The 23,986-nt window shown below is 38.2% G+C and overlaps 1 protein-coding gene across 3 annotated transcripts in view; it reads right to left on the reverse strand.

Moving 5' to 3' along the window:
- Window positions 1–19,646: 19,646 nt before the first annotated feature.
- The window catches only part of LOC124711175 (protein sex-lethal-like), a 108,887-nt gene continuing 104,547 nt past the window's right edge, over window positions 19,647–23,986 (reverse strand). For 2 of the 3 annotated variants that reach the window (XM_047241102.1, XM_047241103.1), the window contains exons 6-7: window positions 22,966–23,158; window positions 19,647–20,810 (exon numbers count right to left, since the gene is read on the reverse strand). In XM_047241102.1, coding sequence (XP_047097058.1) covers window positions 22,974–23,158 — 185 coding nt within the window. In that variant the 3' untranslated portion in view covers window positions 19,647–20,810; window positions 22,966–22,973. The remainder of the gene's footprint in view (window positions 20,811–22,965; window positions 23,159–23,986) is intronic. The other variant, XM_047241104.1, reaches the window with a different exon arrangement.

A 23,986-nucleotide genomic window follows, 5' to 3' on the forward strand; every position in this document is an offset into this window, starting at 1 on the left:
AACTGCTTAGTGGATAACGAGCATGAATCCCAAAGCAAATGGTTTTCAACTTTTTGCATTCCAAAGAACGGTTAAAAACATAAGAATGGTCGATGAAGAGGTATAGTGTTCTTACCAAGACCCAATTTTGATTTCACAAGGTAAAGAGAGCTTTTGATGACATAGGTATTTTGACAACTGACATTCAATAGACATTTCTTTCACTTTTTGACAGTATGTTAAACTGAAGTATTGGAAAGAAAATTGTTCCAGCTGGACTAAACGTTATACTCATCTTTGGGAGTATATATTTACTGTTAGAAATAAGAATATATGTGAAGTACAATGGAAATGCCATTGGGCCTCGGACAGTCTAACAATGGTCACCCTCAGGGAGCCATACTGAAATAACTACCTGTCACACCGACGCCTAGGAATCAATGAATGGCTATCTCTGTACAGGGACATTTTTAAACTGCCCAAAAACGGCGTGCGGGTGGCACAGCCTGGCTGGGGTGTTGGGGGTCTCAGAGGGACCCTTCGCCTTTTTATTCATGCATGTATCAATGTCACAACATCCTCTCCCCCCCGCCCCCTCCATCATAGCGTCACAGGAGGACTGAAAAATCAAACACTGTTTGCTGCTCTGGATTAGGTTAAAATTTTCTTGAATAGTTCAGAACAGTCCCTGATTGTTTGAGCCTGTAAATTAGACAAAAATTGTGATTGCACTATCTCCAGAGGGTTGTGATTGCATTCAGTGGGGTTTCAGTCCCACAGTGCCCTTAAGGAAAGGTTTAATCTTCTGGGGAGAGGGGGGTAGGAGTCAGCAGTGTCAGAGTTGTCAAGAACTTCGTTCTGATGCTCCTCGCTTTGCGAACTGTCATTTTCGACCACGAAATCTTTGAGAATCAATGCCCCAAGGGAAGGAATGGTTTCTTCGACGCCATTTGCGTCTTGAGACCTTTCTGTGTCGATTCTGAGTGGTGTCTGAAATGCTTTCTTTCGCTTCCCATAAGAAAACCGCGTGACTACGACACTCGGTGTCGTTGTTCTGACCTTCATTGCAGAGGCAACTGAAGGGATAAAATGTGGGTAAGGGGCACTGTGACGGCGTTCACATCGTGTTACACGTCCACAGTAGCACTGGACAGAACTGTGGTGAAAGTTGGAACCAATGTGATATCATTAACCCACCTTACACTTCACGTGAACTTCTGAGCTCTGTTTTTTTTCCTATTGTCTTGACAACTTGCTTCTCAAAGCGTCACTGAGCCTGAGGGTGACGATGCAGAGTGCCATGCTTTTGCACCTTTACAGGAGGAGGTTGTAGGTACCTTTGAGCCAAATTTCAAATATCTGTGTCGCAATGGGTGACAATTATGTAGTTTCGAAAAAAGCAATCGTTTGTGTTACACAGTGTAATCACCTTTCTTCAGTGTCTCACCAATGTGTCATCAGCAAATTGATTAAAGGATGTCTTTTCAGTGAGATTCTCTTCAAATGGAATTTATTTTCAAGTTTTCCCCTTCCGATAATCAGTGGTTGTTCCTATGCCTCAACAAAGAGAGCATTCATTCATTTGTGTGGATAGGCTGCCTGCATTGCATATTTCAATGCACCGACACAGAAGTCTGTCCAGTTGGGGTATCGAATTTCTTGCACCATCATGGTAAAATATGATTCCACTTTACAACACTGGTCTCACGAGAGTTCTACACAAATTAGCAAGAAATGTCTGCTTGTGTCTGTGTATGTGCCAGTGGATATGTGTGTGTGTGCGAGTGTATACCTGTCCTTTTTTCCCCCTAAGGTAAGTCTTTCCGCTCCCGGGATTGGAATGACTCCTTACCCTCTCCCTTAAAACCCACATCCTTTCGTCTTTCCCTCTCCTTCCTTCTTTCCTGATGAAGCAACCGTTGGTTGCGAAAGCTTGAATTTTGTGTGTATGTTTGTGTGTCTATCGACCTGTCCGCACTTTCGTTTGGTAAGTCACATAATCTTTGTTTTTAGATATATTTTTCCCACGTGGAATGTTTCCCTCTCCCCCCCCCCCCCTCTCTCTCTCTCTCAGAAAACAGTTTGCCAAATGATTTCAGGACACAAAAAACATCAAGTTCACTCACTTAACAAGATTGTGTTCATCCTGTAAGACTTTAAAAAAAGTAAGAGAAAGAAATGTTTCTATTATGAATCGTGATGAAACACACTTTGCAACTGGTTCTTCTATTTCAGCAGCATCCGCTAAACATCCCATTTTCTGAATTTCCAGTTCTTTGATTTGACTTCTTTTGTATTTTTGATGAAATTTCTCCTCCAATTTCTTTTCTTTATTGCTCCACCATTTCACCAAATATTCTTTACACTTAGAATGTGCGTTAAGCATTGAATGTATGAAACTTTTGTTGATTGCTATACATTTCACATCTCCTGCATATTGGACTGAATCATAAATCACCGTAGTGCCATGGATTCCTTAGCGTTGATTTTCCAGTAAACACTCTTTTGAGTTCACAGAGAAGCCACACTCGATGTTTGCACTGCTATAGGATAAGATAAGAATCTTTTTAACAAAATCCTTAAAATTTTCACAAGGTTTTTTGGAATTGCATAATAAATTCATCCAAAATTTATCAAGAAGAGTTTCAGACCTGTTGAAGTTTCTAAGGACATCCGTTACGTGCAGTTGACTATGAAGATCCATATATTCTTGTTTTACACGGTCAGCCTTAATGCCAGAGAGTGTAGCATTAGAAACCAGAATTCCTTAACATGAAGATAACCGTTTTTCAGCTGAATAAAAACTGACAGCAATTGATGAGTCCAAACAGGAAATCCCCTGTCTAAGCTTATGCTTTAAAGGTAAATGTTGTCTTATTTTGCCCAATATTTCTAAAATGCATGTTTGTATTTCTTGTTTTAGATGAAAATATCCTTCTCTGATGGACTATTCACTTTCTTTAATACTTCCTTTGTACTAAAGTCAAAATCAAACTTTATTGCTGTAACGAAATTGTTTTCATCAATAAGATCTATTTTCCAAACAGAAGGAGTAGATTCTAAAAGATCAGGGCTGATTATATGCCACACCAGAGAAATCTCTAAGGATCACAAGTCACTGTACAGGAATGGAGCCATGGGATTAGTCATCTGGTACTCTCACAGAAAAGGCTCAACTAATGATGCTGTTGCACCAAAAAAAGCAAGTTTTGGTCCAAGCATTTTATCGTTGAGAGCAGCAGATATAGTTTTGAAGCTCTGTGAAGTTGGCACAGTTTGGTTTTTTATTGATTCAGGATTTTTTTTTTTAAATTAGGGAAAGTTTCCAATGCTCTCTGAGCAACATCAATATTCTCTGTCCACCTGAGAGGACAAAATTTTTTAGGGAAGACTGTACATAGAATATCCTATATATTTTGCCCTTTTAGCAGGAGAACCTTTAAATAAAAAAATAAATCGCTCTTAGAACGGCAATAATTTTACAATTAGTTTTTGTTTACCAACCCTAAATGCTCTATGTACCACACTAAGCTCTCAACTACCTATATCAGGAAGATGCATCCCATAAAATCTTCGAGAACTTAAGTTTACTTTAGAGCCATCCACGGATAATCATAAAATTTCTATTCAAATTATGCATTGAAACAGAAGATTTTAGGCCTTTCAACAAATCAACAGCAGAAGTGCATTGGATAAAAACAGAATCAAAGAATCATTCTGATATTTGAGATGATTCTGGATTCCAAAACCTTACACCGATGTCCATCTGTGCTTACTGTGCAACAGTGTTTAAACTTTCATCGAATCTTACAACTATATCCTCACAACAGTTAAGAAATGAGAGCAATTATTTGGTAAAATGAGGCAACAATACCATGGGCTATACTATATGCCAGTTTCGTTCTGTGTAACTGCATCCTTCTTGCTATTTTTGAATCACAAAACATCAGTGGAAATATGGATGAACATTCTGAAGAACTATGTAGTGAGATATAGTTCCCGACCATTCAAAGACAGCAGAGTATTTCTGACTTGGTAACATCATCTGATAACATGAATGACTTCGGTGATGTTGATGTTTCATCTTTCAATGACTTTACATCGATTGTAGAACTTGCAGACGTTGAAGTATTTTCAGGGCAACATGCAACTGTAGTGCTTCCTGAAACAAAAGCTCTACATCAGGCTTATCGCACATACTTAATGTAATAATTTTTGCATTTTAACATTTATAAAGATAGTAGCAGTGAGTGGTCAAGGATTATCCTGCAGACACTTATTTAAAGAGATTCCATAGTTGAAGTTATGCAACCAGGGAGAAAAATTTAGATTTTTTTGCAATAAAAATTGTCTGCACTTTCTTAAACAATAGTGACACGCCTTGCAAGGTGATCTTCACGCCTTGCTTAAAATGCATTGTGTTTCTTATGTTACATATACTCGCAACATTGAATTTGCTTATTCTATTGTTACTCATTTGTTTTTATAGTACATTACCTATTCGGTAAATTTTCACGAATTCGAGCAAATCGTACCCCGCATTAGATAGAGAAATGCTGAATGAAATATATTTGGCTGTCAAGAGGCCAATGCGTGAAGTGACTACAGTAGCTAAGAATTGTCAAATAATCTTTCACAAAACACAAAGAAATTCTGGTAGTATGTAAAGGCTGTTAGCGGCACCAAACGTAGTGTCCAGTCACTTGTGAATGAGACAGAAACTGGGGGTAGCAAAGCAAAAGCTGAAATGCTTAAACCTGTTTTCAAATGTTACTTCAGAAAGGAAAACCCGAGAGACTTGCCCCAATTTAATCCTCGTACCATGGAAAAGATAAGTGAAATAAGTGTTGGTATCATTGGTATTGAGAAACAGCTGTAGTTGTTGAAACTGAACAAAGCGAAAGAGCCCCATGGAATCCCTGTCAGATTCTATACTGAATTTGCAGCTGAATTAGCCTCTTTTCTAACTATAATCATTTCTAACTATAATCTATCATGGATCCCTCAACCAAAAAACTATGCTCAGTAGTTGGAAGAAAGCACTGGTCACACCCGTTCACAAGAAGGGTAGTAGAAGTGATCCACAAAACTGGCATCCAGTATCCTTGACATCAATTTGTTGTAGAATCTTAGAACATATTCTGAGCTCAAACATAATGAGGTGCTGCATCTCGAACAGAACGATCTACTCCATGCCAACTGGCATGGATTCCAAAAATGTCGATCACACAAAACTCAACTTTCGCTTTTCTCACATGACATACTAAAAGCTTTGGATCAAGACCATCACACAGATTCAGTATTTCTCGATTTAGGAAATGCATTTGACTTAGTACCACATCTACATTTACATTTATTGTCAAAACTACAATTGTGTGGGGTATCAAGAGAAATTTGTAACTCGTTTGAGGATTTCTTGGTACAGAGGACACAGCATGTCATCTTGAATGGAGAGTCATCATCAGATGTAGTAGTAACTTGGGCTGTGCCTCAGGCAAGAGTACTGGGGACCTTGCGATTCATGTTGTATATTAATGACTACTGCAGACGATTCTGTTATCTATAATGAAGTACTGTCTAAAAGAAGCAGCAAAAATATTCAGTCAGATCTTGATAAGATTTCAGACTGGTGCAAAGATTGGCAACTTGGTTTAAATGTTCATAAATGTAAAACTGTACACTTCGCAAAAAGAAATAAAAAAAAAAAAACATAGTATCCTATGACCATAAAACAATGAGTCAGTGTTAGAAACAGCCAACTCATAGAAATATCTGGGTGTAACACTTTATAGAAATATGAAATGGAATGTTCACACAGGCTCAGTCATCGGTAAAGTACATGGTAGAGTGCTGGGGAGGTCTGACATGTCTACAAAAGAGACTGCTTACAAATCACTTGTGCAACCTGTTCTACATTATTGCTCAAATGTGTGGGACCCATACCACAGAGGACTAAAAGGGGAAACGAGGATACTGAATATGCACAGAGAAGGGCAGCACGAATGGTCACAGATTTGTTTGATTCGTGGGGAGAGGAGCATGGTGTCACAGAGATGCTTAAGAAACTGAACTGGCAAACTTGAATTTAGATGTAAAGTCTACTGTGTTCTAACTAAGAACACTGTCTTGGCACTTGGCAAACATGTGATCATATTCTTCGTTAGTGAGGAATGGAAAATGTTAGCTGATGGATTAGTCTGGCTAAACAGTTGCTACACTGTTTCAATAAGCAGTCTACAGAGTGAATTCAAAGATCAAGGATGGGGCACAATTGATGTGCAGCACACTGACCATGACAAGCCAAATTACTCGACATACACACTTTATCCTAATGAAGTCTCACAAAGGACAGTGTTGCTGGGGGAGTACCACAGTGGCTTATTCAATACATTCAACACACTTCACGATTCACTGGGTGACGGTAGACCCATCAATCCAAATCAGGTAACAACACAAATTTATCACTAAATCATGACAACATTACTTCAGCCACCATTATACTACAGACAACACACCTACAAGCACCTTCGCCGTGGCATTCTTAGAAATGTATTTAGTCATCATGACCTCCACCCCCGCCCACCCCCAAAATTAAGAACAATCTATAAATAGAAGATAAACCACTGTCTATGTTTGGGTTGTGTTTGCATTGCATAAGTTGAGGGCTAACCTTTCAGTAATTGGCAGCATCCAGAATTAGCTGACTCTCTGTGAGATGTAACTCCAATGGCAGCTGACAAGAGCTACAAAGAATGGCACAAACCCTGTGACCTATAAGGTGTAATGTTAATTTGGATAAGAGTCTGGGGACGAAAAACAACTGCAAAAACAAAGAAGCATGGAGGAAAATTGATGAAGCCAAGACTCATCAAGGGTTGTAGTGCTACAAAAGAAGAAGAAGAAGAAGAAGAAGAAGAAGGTGGTGGTGGTGGTGGTGGTGGTGGAGGAGGTTTATTTACATAGTCCTCTGCTGCTTTACAAACACATACACTGATGAGCCAAAACATTATGACCACTATCCACAACAAGATAAAATGCCACATCATGGCATCATGGGCATGTGACATGGTTAGAAACATATGGAAGCCAAACAGCAATTAATGGGGAATCACTATAGTGACAATATGGGCAGCAAACAGGGAAATTGTCTGATGTAAGCAACACTGACAAATACAGATTGTTATGGCCTGAGGTGGTTTTTCTTTTTCTGGACTGACTTTTAAGTGATCGATATATTGTGAGATGCCAAGTTTTCACTCGTTCACATATAACAACAGTTACCTTCTTTACCAAATTTCCCAGTCAACAACTTGTTCTCTCTTGATATTATGATCCTGCTATGTGGTGCCATGTATTTAACTGTGGACTTTGTTTCCAATTACAGTGGCCAGGGCTATAAGAGAGCTCCTATATTTAAATAACTCACAACGAAATCATAAAACACTGTTTCCATAATTCTTCTACATTCCAATAAGTTATCAACTCACAAGAACTTATAATTAACAAAGCTTTTCAGACAACACATGTTCATACGTGATGCTTCAATGCTTCACAAAACCATAAGTTTGTGCTTGAACTGAGATAGCACGGCATACACTCTATATAAAAACATTCACTTTTCTTTAGTCCTTGACCATTTTCATCAGGTCCCTTTCTTCTTTGAAGTCCACAGCACACCCAAAGCACAACCACAAAGCGCAAATGACCCTTCGCGGCCAGTCCAAATTACACATCCCTTGTCACTTTCAACACTATGCCAATGTTTTTCTTTCTCATATCTGCACATAAATTCCAGCAAACCCGGGCACAGTAGATTCTCTGTACTCTACTTCTAATTAAAGTCATTTTTTCACACACACGTCTTTCATTGGTCCAGTAAAAGGAAAGTGAGATCGGTTGCTATGCTTTATAGCAAAATGTACCACTACAGGCCTGGCACATGGGCACAAGCATCTTGCAAGAAGTAAAGCTGTCCATGTGCTACAGTCATGAGCACCTATGGAAAGTTGAGGCATAATGAAACCATGAACAGTTGAGTTTTTGACAAGATGTTGCACATCCACACCTCATCGCACAGAATGTGGAAATCAGAGTTTGCCTACTTTGAAAACCAGTGAGTAATGACCTGTGGCAGGTGTGACAACAGAGTACAATAATGATGCAGGCATAAGTGTTTCAGAGCACAACATTCAGAGCACACTGTTTACTAGAGGTGTCTGCAGCAGACAAACCTAAGTCATCCAACGACATCATCAATTACATTTGCTGTGCGCACACTATCATTTAGATCAGATGGTCAAACAACAGAAGTGTGCTGCCTGGTCAGATAAGTACATTCCTTGATTTATCACACCAATGGTCATATAGGCAAATGACCGTTCCAAAAATGCATTGTGCCCATGGATGCAGGTGGGGGGGGGGGGGGGTGTAGTATTATGCTGTGGGGGAGGGGGAGATTCACATGGACTCCCATGGGAATCTGTGATAGTAAAGTAAGGCACCATGACAATAGTGGACTATGCAAACATTAGTGCAGATCACCTGCACCCCTTCACACTTCATGTCTTCCCACATGGCAATGGTGTCTTCCAGGAGAATAACTATCCATGTCATAAGGCTAAAATCATGCTACAGTGGTTTGAGGAACTTGCTCTCACTGCTGTCTTGGCCACTAAATATACCAGATATGAACCTAATGGAACAAAACCTGGGATGATATCAGCCATCATCTCCATGCTCTCAAACCATCAGCTCATAATTCGTGGGAATTGCATGACCTGTGTATAAATCTCTAGTGCCACATACCTCCAGAAACTTACAGAGGATTTGTCAAATCCATGCCATGCAGAATCACTGCTTTACTGCATTTGAATGGTGGAACAAAACACAATTAAGCAGGTGCTCAATATTTTGACCCATCAGTGTAATTAAGTGGCAGCTCATCCTTGACATGAAGCAATCTAATGGTAGCTTCCACCAGCATTTTGCAACAACGACATCACACCATACTCAAAAGGAATAAATAAAATTGGATTCAGGACTACTCGAGGGCTTTGAAGACTGAGCATAAGCTCAGACTTGACAATGACGAAAAGGAACAGCTGCTTTGACCTCATTAAAGGAGCCAGTATTAATCTAAAATTTAGAGGAACCACAAAAACTTAAATGAAATGGCTGAAAAGGAGCCTGGATACCACTCCTTCCAAATACGACTTCCATTCATTTATTTACTTGCTCATCATGATCCATAAATCCCATCAAAAAGAACCCTCAGAGATGTAGAATTAGTCTTGGTATACTCCCAAGAAGGAGAAGCAGATCGCAGTAACTTATTAATCTGCACACTGTGTTGACAATATATTATCACTATACTGCTTAATACTGTTTACACATACACCAGCTAAATTTGATGTATCAAATTAAACAGAAAGTTGTTACTTTGAAAAAAGTTGCCCCTTCCTTAGTTATATTAAACAGATACTATTTATCTCGTAAGAGTAGCTTAATATTTATTCGATTGCACTGGTATTTTTCAAAGAAAATAGTTACCTAGATCTGTAAATACAGAAGCCTATTTCCACTACTACCTTTCATGGGACTCTTTAATAAACATTTCATGTTGCTGTTTCACTATGATGATACAATACTTTGTAAAAGAGTGGCTAAGACATGTATTTTTAACTTTCTTTTAAACTGTCAGAGATTCCAGTTTTCTTGCTGTATTTTACATGGGAGCTTATTGATTATCTTCATACCAGAGTACATGACGACACTATGAATCCTGAACAAGTAGGCACAACTAGTCAGTTTTGATGTCACGTCACTTTTCACCTAGGTGCCACTGGAAGATTCCTTAGCTCTACTTGAGGAACACTTCGAAGAGGGCACAGCAAACTTTTTAGATATTGTGATGTACTAACCAAATGGGACGGGAAATTCTACATGCAAATTGACAGGGATTTCTCCCCACCCCTCCCCCAGCCTTCCCCTTAGCTCCGTGTATGGGTAATCTATACTTGGAGCACATCAGAGATGTAGCACTGAATACTGCCTGCCTAAAACAGGAAGCATTTTGCACATGCATAGATGATACATTTGTGGTGTGCCCACATAGCAGAGAGAAAGCTACAGGAGTTCCTACATCATATCAATGGTATTCAAGATGGAGACAAGAGAAAGGAAGCCTACCGTTCTTGGACATTTTGATTAAGAGAAAACTGGATGGCACGTTGGGCCACAATCTTCACAGGGAGAAGACACACATGGACCTTTAACTAAATGCTTAGAGTTGCTACCACCCAGCAAAAATGCAACTCAGTACTAATCAATTTAATATGTAGAGACAGATTCATCTGGGACAAGAAGAGCATCCCAAAAAGAGTTGTAACAACTGCAGAACACTTTCTGCAAAAACAATTATGATAACACACAAATAAGTCATACATTAAAGTAAGATAAGAGTAGTGAGGACAAACCAGAAGAAGAAGAAGCCAAATGTGTGGCATTCCTGCTGTGTGCAAGGCCGCCGACAGCCGAGAAAGCGAGAATAATGGAAAAATATTAAAAGACTGTTTTCCATGCAACATGGAAAATTAAGACCATGTCTGGTTTGATCAAAGACCAACTAGGACTGCAAACAACAGGTGTTTAGAATATAGAGTGCAAATGTGGGATGCAGTACATTGGACAGGCACAAAAATGCATCTCACAGCACCATTCGGAACATATCAGAAACATTCAACTACGGAAGACAGCCTAGTCCACAATGGCACAGCATAGCATCATCAAGGAACACACCTTCGATTTTGAAGGGTTCTGGGACTTGATTGTAACAGAGGTGGTAGAAATACATCTGCACAACAACTAATAAACTGAGATAGTGGGTTTCAACTCAGCACAGCATGGGATTCTGCAATTACTGACCTACATCAGGCGTTGTCGTCCATAGACAGAATGAACAGACACATGGACAAAATGACCTGCACCAGCACCATGCACAGTTCCTCCCCAGTCACCAAGAATGCTGCTTACAAAGGCACATGACTGGCTCATCCATGGAAGAGGCCAGTGGTCCAGCCACTATACAGACATGCAGAACATGACATCCTGACACTCCGTCTGAAGATGAGGGGTATGAAACTGAAACATTGTGACAAGATGACGCCACCACTGGGCTGATCACCCGAGAATATTTTAGCATTAGAATATATCTATAAATCCTGCAATCCCATGTATTTTAAATTCTAAGCAAAATAATCAGAGCTCTAATATGTACATACTTCCAGGAACATATAAGCTCCTCTACCAATGAGATAAGAACTGGAGAGAAAGAGAAAGAGGAAATTTCTTTCAGCCTAAATAATGTATTGCTCTGAAAATGTACTTTTACCATTAGATTTCAATATTTTCTCAGTAAATAGCTTACTGTTTCTAAGAAAAGTGTTCCAAAACAAATTTGATAAAATTCAAGAACATCATTTACACACAAAAAAGTTTTCAGTATCACCAACTCTCTCAAAAATAAATGTTCAAATGATCATAATGAAATCAGCATTAAACAATTAGAAGTTGCTTGACTGATCTATGTAATATATTATATTACTTACGTAATGAACCTTTTTCTAGTGCTGTTTCCCCATATGGGCTTTAATATGTAGATGCAATGACACTTACTAACACGTGAGTTAAAACAATGGAAAGAATTATCAACCAATCTCATTACTGCCAAATTTTCAAAAACTTTCAAGATCATGTACAACAGCATCCAGAAACATTCAGTACAGAAAAACATTTTCAGTAGTAAACAGCTTCAAAAAGGACTGCCAACTGTATAGGCTGTATTTACCCTGATAGGTGAAATATCACAATCAATAAACTAGAAATATCTTTTGGTTGTGTGAACCTTTATGTCCTCATGAAATAGTTAAAAAAATTATGGAATAGTACCGTATTTACTCGAATCTAAGCCGCACTCGAATCTAAGCCGCACCTGAAAAATGAGACTCGAAATAAAGGGAAAAAAATTTTCTCGAATTTAAGCCGCACGTGAAATTTGAGACTCGAAATTCAAGGGGAGAGAAAACTTTTAGGTCGCACCTCCAAATCGAAACAAAGTTGGTCCATTGTAATACGAGACACAATTTAGGTCGAATGAATGACGATACAGCTACATTAGTTTGGTTAGAGTCTTAAGCTTAGCAGTTAAGCTTTACCAGGTAGCCATTGCTATGCGTCAGGCACTCCGTCCGTATTTATGCGGGTACCCTTCCTTTTTCACGTGCTTCGTCTGGTTTGAATCGATTGCTTATTTTGCTTTGATCTGATAAGTGCCATTTTCTTTGTTATAGGTGTTTACGTCACTCTAAGCTGAAAATGCATTACTGTACTGTGTCATGCATTGTTTGTCGCATTCTGGTAGTGCGTGTTTATGGCCTGTTGCCGCTCGCGGCATGGCTTGCTTTTGTGCGCGCTACCACCGCTTACAATAAAAAAAAAGAAGAGAGGAACCGTCTCATTAGCGAAACAATGGCAAGAGACTGCTATTTGTTGTTACTTACACTGCTGCTTTCTCTGATAATTATCAACAAGAACAAAATAATAGACTGCGTATGATAGAACATGTTCTGAATGGGAGTTAAGCGAAAATTTTTCTCCGTTTGAAAATCTTTGCGGCCGCTTCTTTAGAACATCAAATTCTGCACAGAAATTAGGGTCATCTTAGATTTAAAAATCTAGTCAGTTGCCATGCTTCATTTCTGACTGTATCACTATTAGGCATAAGAATAATACGAATAATACAAATATAAACATGACACGATATGTATATTCTTCCGCGTTTGCTGTTGTCTCACTCTAGTTTCGTAGTTTATTAGGCAGGCAGGATTTAAATGAGATAGCAGCAAATACGAAAGAATACATAGCAAAATGTTTATATTCGTATTATTCTTATGGTGAAGAGAATACTGCAAGTGATTCACATTTCATCAGGTTCCTATTAGCAAACACCTCTTCTCACAGGTAGGAAAAAATTCAGAACGTAGAGTTGGCCATATTGACAAACATCCTAAACAGAATGAGATATTCACTCTGCAGCGGAGTGTGCACTGATATGAAACTTCCTGGCAGATTAGAACTGTGTGCCCGACCGAGACTCAAACTCGGGACCTTTGCCTTTCGCGGGCAAGTGCTCTACCATCTGAGCTACCGAAGCACGACTCACGCCCGGTCTCACAGCCTTACTTAGGCCAGTATCTCGTCTCCTACCTTCCAAACTTTACAGAAGCTCTCCTGCAAACCTTCTAGAACTAGCACTCCTGAAAGAAAGGATACTGCGGAGACATGGCTTAGCCACAGAAGACGAGATACTGGCAGAAGTAAGGCTGTGAGACCGGGCGTGAGTCGTGCTTCGGTAGCTCAGATGGTAGAGCACTTGCCCGCGAAAGGCAAAGGTCCCGAGTTCGAGTCTCAGTCGGGCGCACAGTTTTAATCTGCCAGGAAGTTTCATCCCAAACAGTCTTAACAGTCGGATTTTCGTAGTACATTGAAATTCTGCTACATTCGAAGATGAACAATACGGAATTTGTATTTACTTCGTTGGATAATGTATGAAAATGCAGTGGTCGAAACTCGGGGCGGAGAAAAAAAGCTCGTCTTCAAGAGGTTTTGGCGCCAGTATTTATCTTTGTGCCTACAAAGCATGCCTGTGTAGCGCTACATATATTCGACGGCAGAACTTAGTTGTGGCGGCACCTACCAACATTTTTCAGAACTTCCACTTGCTTTGCACTCGATTCTAAGCTGCAGGCGGTTTTTTGGATTACAAAAACCGGTAAAAAAGTGTGGCTTAGATTCGAGTAAATACGGTAAACATAGGAAGTTCACGGTTTTTATTTCAACTGCACGACAGAAAGTAGTGAGCATCTGTTTCACATTTATTATGTTGCAAAATGGTTCAAATGGCTCTGAGCACTATGGGACTTAACATCTATGGTCATCAGTCCCCTAGAACTTAGAACTACTTAAACCTAACTAACCTAAGGAGAGCACACAACACCCAGTCATCACGAGGCAGAGAAAATCCCTGACCCCGCCAGGAATCGAACCCGGGAACTCGGGCGTGGGAAGCGAGAACGCTACCGCACGACCACGAGCTGCGGACTGTTATGTTGCATCTGTCATAACTTTTCCTACGGAGACACAGACAGGCGGAAGATACATTTTCCTCACCTTGTTAGATATGGACTGTTTCTTTGTCCTTCCTGAACATAAGTATAAAATGAATAAAGATGCCAAAGAATAATGTAGTCCACACCAATGTATTTTGAGACTCATCATTTATTTCAGCAAATCTGTCACAAAAATGTCAGCGCACATTTCTCTTCAAGTCTGCTCAGCTTCGCAACTTGCAGCATAGGACAAACAGCATATACCTCTTACTCTTTTGATTTATTTCAAGACAAATGAAAATGAGATGGCGGCAGAAATGAAACTGCAGCTAATCAATGATAAAGAGCACTTGATGAGAAGAATAAAGATGAAAACGTTACATAAAATAACAAAACTAAGCAGAAAGAGTTATGTCATAGACAGGGGAGGTGTGATATGTCATATGCACCAGACACTAGGTTTTGAAATAATTAGATTTGGCTTACCAGGATTCTATGCCAAGTTATGTGAACTGGTGTTCTATTTTGGGTCTTCTTCTGTTTGCAGATGATACACGCACAGGAGTGAAAGTAATAACATTATTCTTCCTGAGAAGACAGCCAATGAAATATTTCAGATCATTCAAGCCAATCATAAAATTTTGATAAGACTCAGTACACACAATTCAGAAATTCTCATAAAACTCCGCAAGGTATAAAACTAGTCTACTATTACAATAAAATACCAGCTTTTGGGACTAGGCACTGATCACAATCTTAATTGGAAAATCCATGATCTAGATTTAATGAAGCACCTTAGTTCACCTACATTTTCAGTATGCACGATTACTACTACAGGTGATTTAACAATTGGAGAAATGGGTTTATTCTGCATATTTTCATTTAACTTTTTTAAAGATCACCTTACAGGAAAAATATTCTCAGAACAAACAAGCATGTTACACACATTACATAAAATGTTGCCTCTAGAACATCCAGCAGAGAAAACTTGGTATATCAATAACTGTTTCATAATATGCATATTCATCAATGTCCTTTATCAGCAGCAAAATTTCTGTTTTCCCAATAGATAGGGAAAGCACGAATATGTTTCTAAGGTCAAACACAACCTTAATAAAGGCTTCATTGGTACATAAAGGTATCAGATAGATAAATACACGTTTTCAACAACCTAACAAAACATTAAATGTCGTTGGTAACATAGTCATGTTTAAGACTATATTAAAGAACTTTTAGCAGACAAACACCAACTCCACTGAAGGTTTCTTCACAGAAACTCAAATTCCCATGTTGGGTAATATAGCGTCCCTACAACAACATTGACACAATTCAAAATGGCAATATATATGAAAAACTGACTTAAAGAATTCTATATCACTTATGTTGCAATAATAAAAGCTTTGTTTTAATTTTAAGTAGGTATTTTTGCAGTAAATTACACTGTGTCCTATAAAACAGTAATACAGGCATTTATTCCTGCTCTTGTAGCCGTATTCTCATGTATTGCATTTTTGAGTTTTTGTCACTGTTCTTGCCATGGTACAATATAATGTAATAAATGTTAGCATTATAATACTTCAATTGTTCATTTCATTAAATGGCACTTAAATAAAATATACAGCCTTGACTTCTTTCCTCATCCCAAAAACTATTCTTCACAGGATCCACTAAAAATGGTCGATGTAGTGAAATGACTTAAGACATAAAGAGGACAATTTCCATGTTGGTGGACAAGGTTGTAGTTTATTAAGCTCCAACATGGTCACTTGCAACAATGCTTTGCAATTGCGTGCAATACATTCATTGAGTTTATTAACGAGTGTGTGACATTTATCCATCCTTCAAGATCAACGAACTTCACCTCTGAAAAAGTTGTGGTACAACACATCTTACAACTGAATCTCACACACATTCAATACAATTTGTGTTTGGGAAGTAAGCACTGATCCTGAAATGGGAAGAAACAACAATGACAACAGTTCACAGCAGAAGAGAATGTAGCTTACATCCAAGATATTAAAGAACTATTTTGGATGACATCTCAAGTCTGGAACTAAATCATGATTTCTCAGAGAGTAAAATGGGTTTGATATCACTCCCTGTATTCCTCCAGACATATCTTTGGACACTAACATGTTACACTGTTAATGGGACAAACACTGTCATGTGATTACATGGAGAGGTACAGAAGGGACTTCTTGGTATACCTCCACTTCGACAGCTGCCACCCATTCCATACCAAGTAGTCCCTTCTTTACAGCCTAGCCACCTGTAGTCATCACATCTGCAGTGACAAGCAGTCCCTCTCAGAATATACCGAGGGTCTCACTGAAGCCTTCACTGACCTTAATTATCCTCTCAACCTTGTACAAAAACAAATCTGCCATGCCTTATCTTTCCAGTCCCACCTCCCGAAGTCCCACAGTCTGCCCACAGAGGAGCATTCCCCTCATAAGTCAGTACCATCCAGGACTAGAGCAACTGAATTACATTCTCCGCCAGGGTTTCGATTACCTCTCGTCACGCCCTGAAATGAAAAATGTCCTGCCCACTATCCTTCGCACCCCTCCTACAGTGCTATTCCACTGTCCACCAAACCTACACAATTTACTCGTCCATCCTTACACAACCCTTGCTCCCAAACCCTTACCTTATGGCTCATACCCCTGCAATAGACCTAGATGCAATACCTGTCCCATAAATCCTCCTGTCACCACCTACTACAGTCCGGTCACTAAAATCATCTATCCCATCAAAGGCAGAGCTACCTGTGAAACCAGTCGTGTGATTTACAAGGTAAGCTGCAATCACTGTGCTGCATTCTATGTACGTATGACAAGCAACAAGCTGGCTGTGCACATGAATGGCCACTGACAAACTGTGGCCAAGAAACAAGTGGACCACCCAGTTGCTGAACACACTGCCAAACATGATATCCCTCATTTCAATGACTGCTTTACAGACTGTGCCATATGGATCCTTCCTACCGACACCAGCTTTTCTGAATTGCGCAGGTGGGAACTTTCCCTGCAATATATCCTACGTTCTGTAACCCTCCTGGCCTCATCCATCCAGCCCCCTCCCAATTCTCATTCCAGCACTACACAGTTGTCATTTCATCGCCACGCCCAGTCTTTTAATTTCTTTTTATTTCTCTCCTTTCTGCTACTTGCCTCCCCCCCCCCCCCTTTTCTCTCCTGCCCTCTGTCTAAACTGCAGCACTTCACTGCCTGCCACCCCCACCATACTATCCCTCCCCCTCCGCACCCCAGCCTCCACCTTACCCCAACCCAGTTGCCACTCCCACCATGTACTGGCGCTGTTGCTTGCAGTGTGGTTCAGTTGCCTGAGACTGCAGACGTGTGTGTGTGTGTGTGTGTGTGTGTGTGTGTGTGTGTGTGTGTGTGTCTACTGTTGACAAAGGCCTTAATGGCCAAAAGCTATACTTCTGTGAATCTTTTTTTCTTGTGCCTATCACAACTCAGCATCTCCACTATATGGTGAGCAGCAACTTCCCTTCTCTAATATTGTAATATAATCATTTGTTAGCCTAATCTCAGCGGTACAGCCTTTTTTCTTCTCAGTGAGCAGTTACATGTCCAACAGTTCCAGACAACTTTCTCCAAAAGTGTTATCACGGATTTTTAACACGTACAATAATTTTAACTAATGTATGACTAAGTGCCTTTAGGCAAAGGTAGAACACAGGCAGTAGATGTCTCAAGGGTGATATGGCACAAGGGCTGGAAGGAGATGCAGTGCACTGGAACTAGAATTGCTCACGTGTAAATCCACATGGTTGAGAATTGCATATGGTGAGGGAGTAATGAACAGGAAGTTTTACAAAAACAAAACGTGTCAGGAAACACATAGTAATAAGGACATCAGGATAGGATGAAGGCTATGTGGAGTGATAAAGCAGACAACGAGAGGTTAGGAAAATGGGCGGAGGTGTTAAGAAAGGTTTCACATAGTTTCGAACACTGATGCATATCTAAATTTTTCACTGCACTCTGTGGGGCATGTACAGCTACACTGTTCTAAAAATGGTGGTTGTACTAAATTTTTAAATGTTGATTCATGTAAAAAAAAATTGTAATACTCAAGCATATGCACTAATTTAAAACTTGTTGGTATACAAATTCCTGATGGTAGATAATGGCAACTTTTCAAAGTACTGAATATAGTGGAATGTGGGTCATTTTGTAATGAGGGTGCATTGTGGTTGAAACTTAATCTGATGAGTAGGTTTCAAATGAGTGGCAAAGCAGGTGTCTGCTAATGTGGTGACAATTGTATGCTGCTGGATTTCAATAAGCACAAAATAATTATTTACAAATAAAACTACAACAATCAGGTTCCAAGCAATTGTAGATTGCAGTAAACCAGTTTTCAAGCTGAAGACGAACATCGAGGGAAAAGGGGGGGAGGGGGAGAGAGAGGGAGAGGGAGAGAAGAAAAAATTTTGCTTCACCATGAGTCCACACCACAAAACATTTGTCACTGAACGAGGTTAACTTAAAGCATTGATATGGCGTGAGTTCTCAGTATAGAATGAGAATGATGCTGACCAGTGTTTTGCCCAGCTTGTGCCTCTTATACCCTTACCTAAGCTTCCATTTTTCTACTGTTCTTGATATTTGATTTTACTTACAGCTGACTGTCACTCTTCAAGATATTTTCGAACTACTTCATCAGAATTATTTATTTTGACTTTGTTTCATTTTTATGTTTTTAATATTTATTCATTTACCAATCATTTATACCTGAGAAGTGTATTAAAATTTTGATATTATGCTCTTCCATACATCTCTCGTACTCAATAACAGCTCTCCCTCCCCCAATTAAAAAAAAAAAAAAAATCACGAAACAAGGCTCGACTAATACATCGCAACCACATCACCATTAAACTTCATTTGCTTACTGAAATTTCATATACTGCATTCCAGACAATTTGATGATGTATGGATGTTCCTCTGCCCACATTATCATAAAAAACTACAGACTTAAGGACTTAAAAAAGTAAAAACTTATTATAAAATGCCAATTAATGGTCTCAATAAATGAATAATTTTTATTCTACCTTCTTTCTGACTTATTAGATGAATCAATATTGACAGTCTTTTAATCAATGATATATAAAAACAAATCATTGGGACGTGCAACAATCAAAACAAATGCACAACAAATTAATGAGGTATATTCATATGATGCACAGTAACTGATCCGGTTTTAAACACAGCACAAAACAAAACAAATTAACTTTTAATTAATGAAGTGGCAAATAATTTATGAAATAGTAATAACTGTTGTATAGAACCCATGCAACTGTTTCACATTAAATAATTCTCAATGATATGCAACAAGAGACATTAGCTGTCTAATTCCAAAAGTTCTTCAATGAGAGTGTCAATTTTGTGCAATACCGAACTGTGCCACTTAATACTAAAATAACTGAATAAATGAGATATTGTTTAGTTCCCTATTATAATAGACAAGACATACAAGTCACTTCATTATTTTATTTCACTTAGTAATGTCCCTGCTCATTTCCATACATTTAGTATTTAGAATGCACAATATCATACATTTTATTCGATAAACCAGAACATTTAAGTACACTAAAATGAAACTGATGCCTACAACGATTTACAGTGAGGTAACTAATGAGTGAAATATTAATACTGAAAGTCTTCTGTACTCCAAGTCCAAGTGAAGTCTCGGATCAGCACATGTGACAAGTGGCACATACACACACAACAATAAATTTTGCAAACTATTTTCCTTTATTCTATAACAGCCACACAGAAAGATAGCTTATTTGTGCTTTTAAGAATTTGAAGAAAGAAAACTTAAATTATCACTTAGGATATGTAACACAGCAAAATATCACTTAGGATTATTCTGCTCAGCTGCATGCTGAGGCAAGCAGCAGCTGCAGGGACTCTGCCTACACATACCCACATAATTAAAATTTTCTGACCTCTGATATAAAAGATGCAATATCCAGATCTTTTTTTTTTAGAAGCAGCTGCACTTTTGAGCAGTATTTCAGTACTACACAACTTTTATCCACCAGCGTGATGACTAGACTCGAGAAGGTTGCTTACTGCAATTAGTCACACAGTAAAAACACATTAACTGGATGTCCACCAGTTTCATCGTCATTTCAACATTCTCAACTGTTAAACTATGTTTAATTTTCAATGGTAGACTTTCCTGGGACATCAATGTTCTATATCAAACGTTCATATAAATGCACAGTTAGAAACAAACATCCACATACCCAAACTTTTTTTGGATGTCTATAATAGAACCTCAAACAAAAAGATGAAAAACACATTTTTCAATTACTGTAGTGGTGTGGCAGTTTGCAAATGAACGATAAAGAAAAATATTGTTATTTAGTATTTAACTGAGGAAAATTTGTGTACAACATCCATCCATCAATGTTTTTCACACCTTCAATTCGCTGATAAATTTTAACCGATTAATTCCAACCTGCTCCTACTGCATCATAATGCACTGAAATGCAACAGTCATTTCCCAGATATTAATCTGGCTTGTGGATTTTGTCAAGCCCAGAAGTGTCTATAAACCTCAGTCTAATTTTCTCACTGTTTCCTCAGGCAAGTAGAATTAAAGGGCATAATGTTCCACCAGGATCTAAAAAATGAAAAAACAAAATAAGGCAAAATAAATATAACATTCTTATTAATAACATCAAGCTCAAAGGTTTAACCTAACATTAGTTTTTTGCAACATTTCTTCAATATCTTCTGGCTAGCTATGGCTCACAGGGTAGTGATTACCAAAGACATCACAAAAAGATAGAGAAGATGTGAGGGTGGATGCATAGGAGCTCAACTGAAATTTATCTGTCTGTAATTTGTAAAAAATACAACAGAAAAGTAAGTAAGGGTTATATATAAACTACCAGTGAACGAATACCTTAAATACAAATAACAAAAATAAGTTACAGTAAAACGGACTGGCTATAAAAGAAGTGTCCTTGTTCTTATTCCTGCTGTAATTTAGGTAATGTTAATAATTCAGATTTGTAGGTGTGAACAATTTATAAAACTTTAGGCATTGAGCTGCTTAAATTACAGAGAGACAATAATGTTTTTCATGAAAATTAATATGGCATTTTCACGCTGTGAATCACTGTTTGGGTGTGGTTTCAAAAATTGGGGATCTTATAAACTGTCATAATGTTAGTAACAAATAGAGCTCCTACAACAAATTTAATGATGTATGAGATGCATGCTGTGAACAGCTGAATTTTAATAAATGACTTAAAAGATAAGGACCAAAATATTAGCCACTGTTACGCACCACATTACAAGGCCAACAGAAGGAATCCAGTTGTATGGAGGGCCCACAACACTAACTAGCTTTAAACAAAATATTTTGTCTAGAAAGCACTGAAAATAAGAGATGAAAATGCCCACATAATGCTAGTATAATCCTTGGAGAACAAATGAGTAAGAAATGTGGCATAAGAGAGTACAATGATTAAATATACATATAACAAGAAAAAATTAAAACAAAGTAGTTAATAATGGACTATTTGGCAGACTGAAGGATCAACTCCTCACTGAATGGCGATTCTGACCGAATCATAATCGAGAACACAAGATTAAATGGTTCAGCACAGAACCAATAATTTCCCTATGAGTGTCAATGTAATGGCACTTTGCACGCAAAGACTTTTTCTCTCCAATCTTCATGTTCCATGCCTACAACATTTTCTGTTACCTCTCCCACACTTAGACAAAGTTCACAATTGAAGTTACATTTTTGATCTTACTGCTGTTCCTTTATAGATAAGACTATAATTCAGCTTCTTTTTCTCCTTTCCATAACCTCCACTTTCATCACACCTATCATAACCTCTCTTTCGAAAACCTCACTAAACTGCAATTAATTCAGGACCACTGCTGAACAGCAAGAGTTTGGACATAAAGTTAGCTTTAAAAAATAATAAATCAATCAGACCCATGACTTGTTTCCAATGGTTTATCAAACATTAATCTACCTGATACAATAACCTGAAAACAAATGTGTGTTTTTTTAATAATATAGGACCAAGAAAACAAAAATTAGATTGGTTTTGTTATTTTTTTAAATCTACTGTAATCCACTGTTAATTTTGTTTCCCCTCACTTTAATCTCACAAAATGCCAAGTCAATCACTCATACTCTAAATTTGGCTCTCTTCACAACCTTCCTGTTATCTTCTCCTTATTTATGCGTAGTGAGGAACATTTGAAATCACATACTAACATTCAGTACCTGCTGCTGCCATAAACATCACAATGGCAGACTGGGGCAGCAGCTGTAATATTACGAAGAAAAATTTTTGAAGGAAGATTTAATAATTCTAATCATCCCTGATCAGCATATTTTCAAATGACAGAGCAAAACAAGGGGACAAAAACAATATTCCTGAGTTTGAATTTTCAGTGATAATAGCATAAAATGCCTTCAAGAGGGAACAACTATGGATTTATAGTGCTTTAAAGTGTATTTAATATTTATGGTAGGTAATGCATTGCAAGGAACACTGATGAAGTTTCACAACAGCTTTCGTATCTAAACATGCGTCTATATTCTCCCTTTGAAAATAAAAAAATGCAACAGCCATAATGCAAAAAATAAAAAATAAAGTTTCAAGGAACAATTTGACATTTTGCACACAACACTACTCGTCTGTAAATGGAATATTACTGAATTGCGAATTTAGTGTAATTTTTTTCCAAGAATCAATACAAAGAAACTAACAGAAAAAAAATAAAAATAAAATTTTTTTACTAACTGTGACTGTTAATTCCAGTTGTACAAACTGTATCCTCCACCCATACCAATGGGATTATATCGGTTATATGTTTTATCTTGTCTCATGACGCCTGGTTGTCCTCCAGCACTTAATACGCCTGCTCCACGAGCAGCAACCCCCGTTCGTGTTATTAAACCTCCCCGTGCACCACCACGAGCAGTAGTTCCGCCGCCTGCAAGATCACACTTTCAACTTCCCTGACCTTTACATGGTGGAATGAGGTTCAAACACAGAAGTAATTATTGTGGCACTGAGGATGAAATACATCTTATTCTAAAAGAAAAAATAACAAACATTACTTTTTTCCTTTGGAAAGCAATTGTTTTATTTGAAATAATCATGTACTTAGCACCAAACACAACCAATTTATATCTGATGGCAATGCTATCGCCATCTGTCAGAGAAAATACAATATTATACATTTTATTTACTTTTAGAGATAAATCACAGCAACTTCCTTAACCTGAAACTAAAAATAATATGATGAAGTCTAAGGTAATAAATTATACTGAGTTTTTCACTTGCAGAAAGAAGTACACAATGCAAAGATATGTGAAATGGCTCTTCTTTAATTACTATAAGGTAAATTTTCCCATATTTCAAGGACAAAATTCTATACAATGAAATAATTATAAACACAAATGCTTTTAAGAAAGTTACAAGGACTATATTGATCAATATCTGTGCATCTATTTTATGATGCAAAATGTTACAGAGAGAAGAGATTTCATTTTTAAGGCCATTTGAGAGAGAGAGAGAGAGAGAGAGAGAGCGAGAGAGAGAGAGAGAGAGAGAGAGAAAGAGGGGGGGGGGAGATTTAATTTTTCCCCACCAACTTACAGACAAAAAGTTCAACAAAGCTCATAACTACAGTGGAAATAAAATGCCACAAAGGAAAGTAATGGTCTTCTGAACCCACTAAATGTTGTAATAAGTGCATCTTTATAGCCCTTAAGATGCAATGGAAAACAGCAACAGTCAACAACATAACTGCTATGCA

The sequence above is a fragment of the Schistocerca piceifrons genome, chromosome 8, assembly GCF_021461385.2.
Source record: "Schistocerca piceifrons isolate TAMUIC-IGC-003096 chromosome 8, iqSchPice1.1, whole genome shotgun sequence".
Taxonomy (NCBI): Eukaryota; Metazoa; Arthropoda; class Insecta; order Orthoptera; family Acrididae; genus Schistocerca; species Schistocerca piceifrons.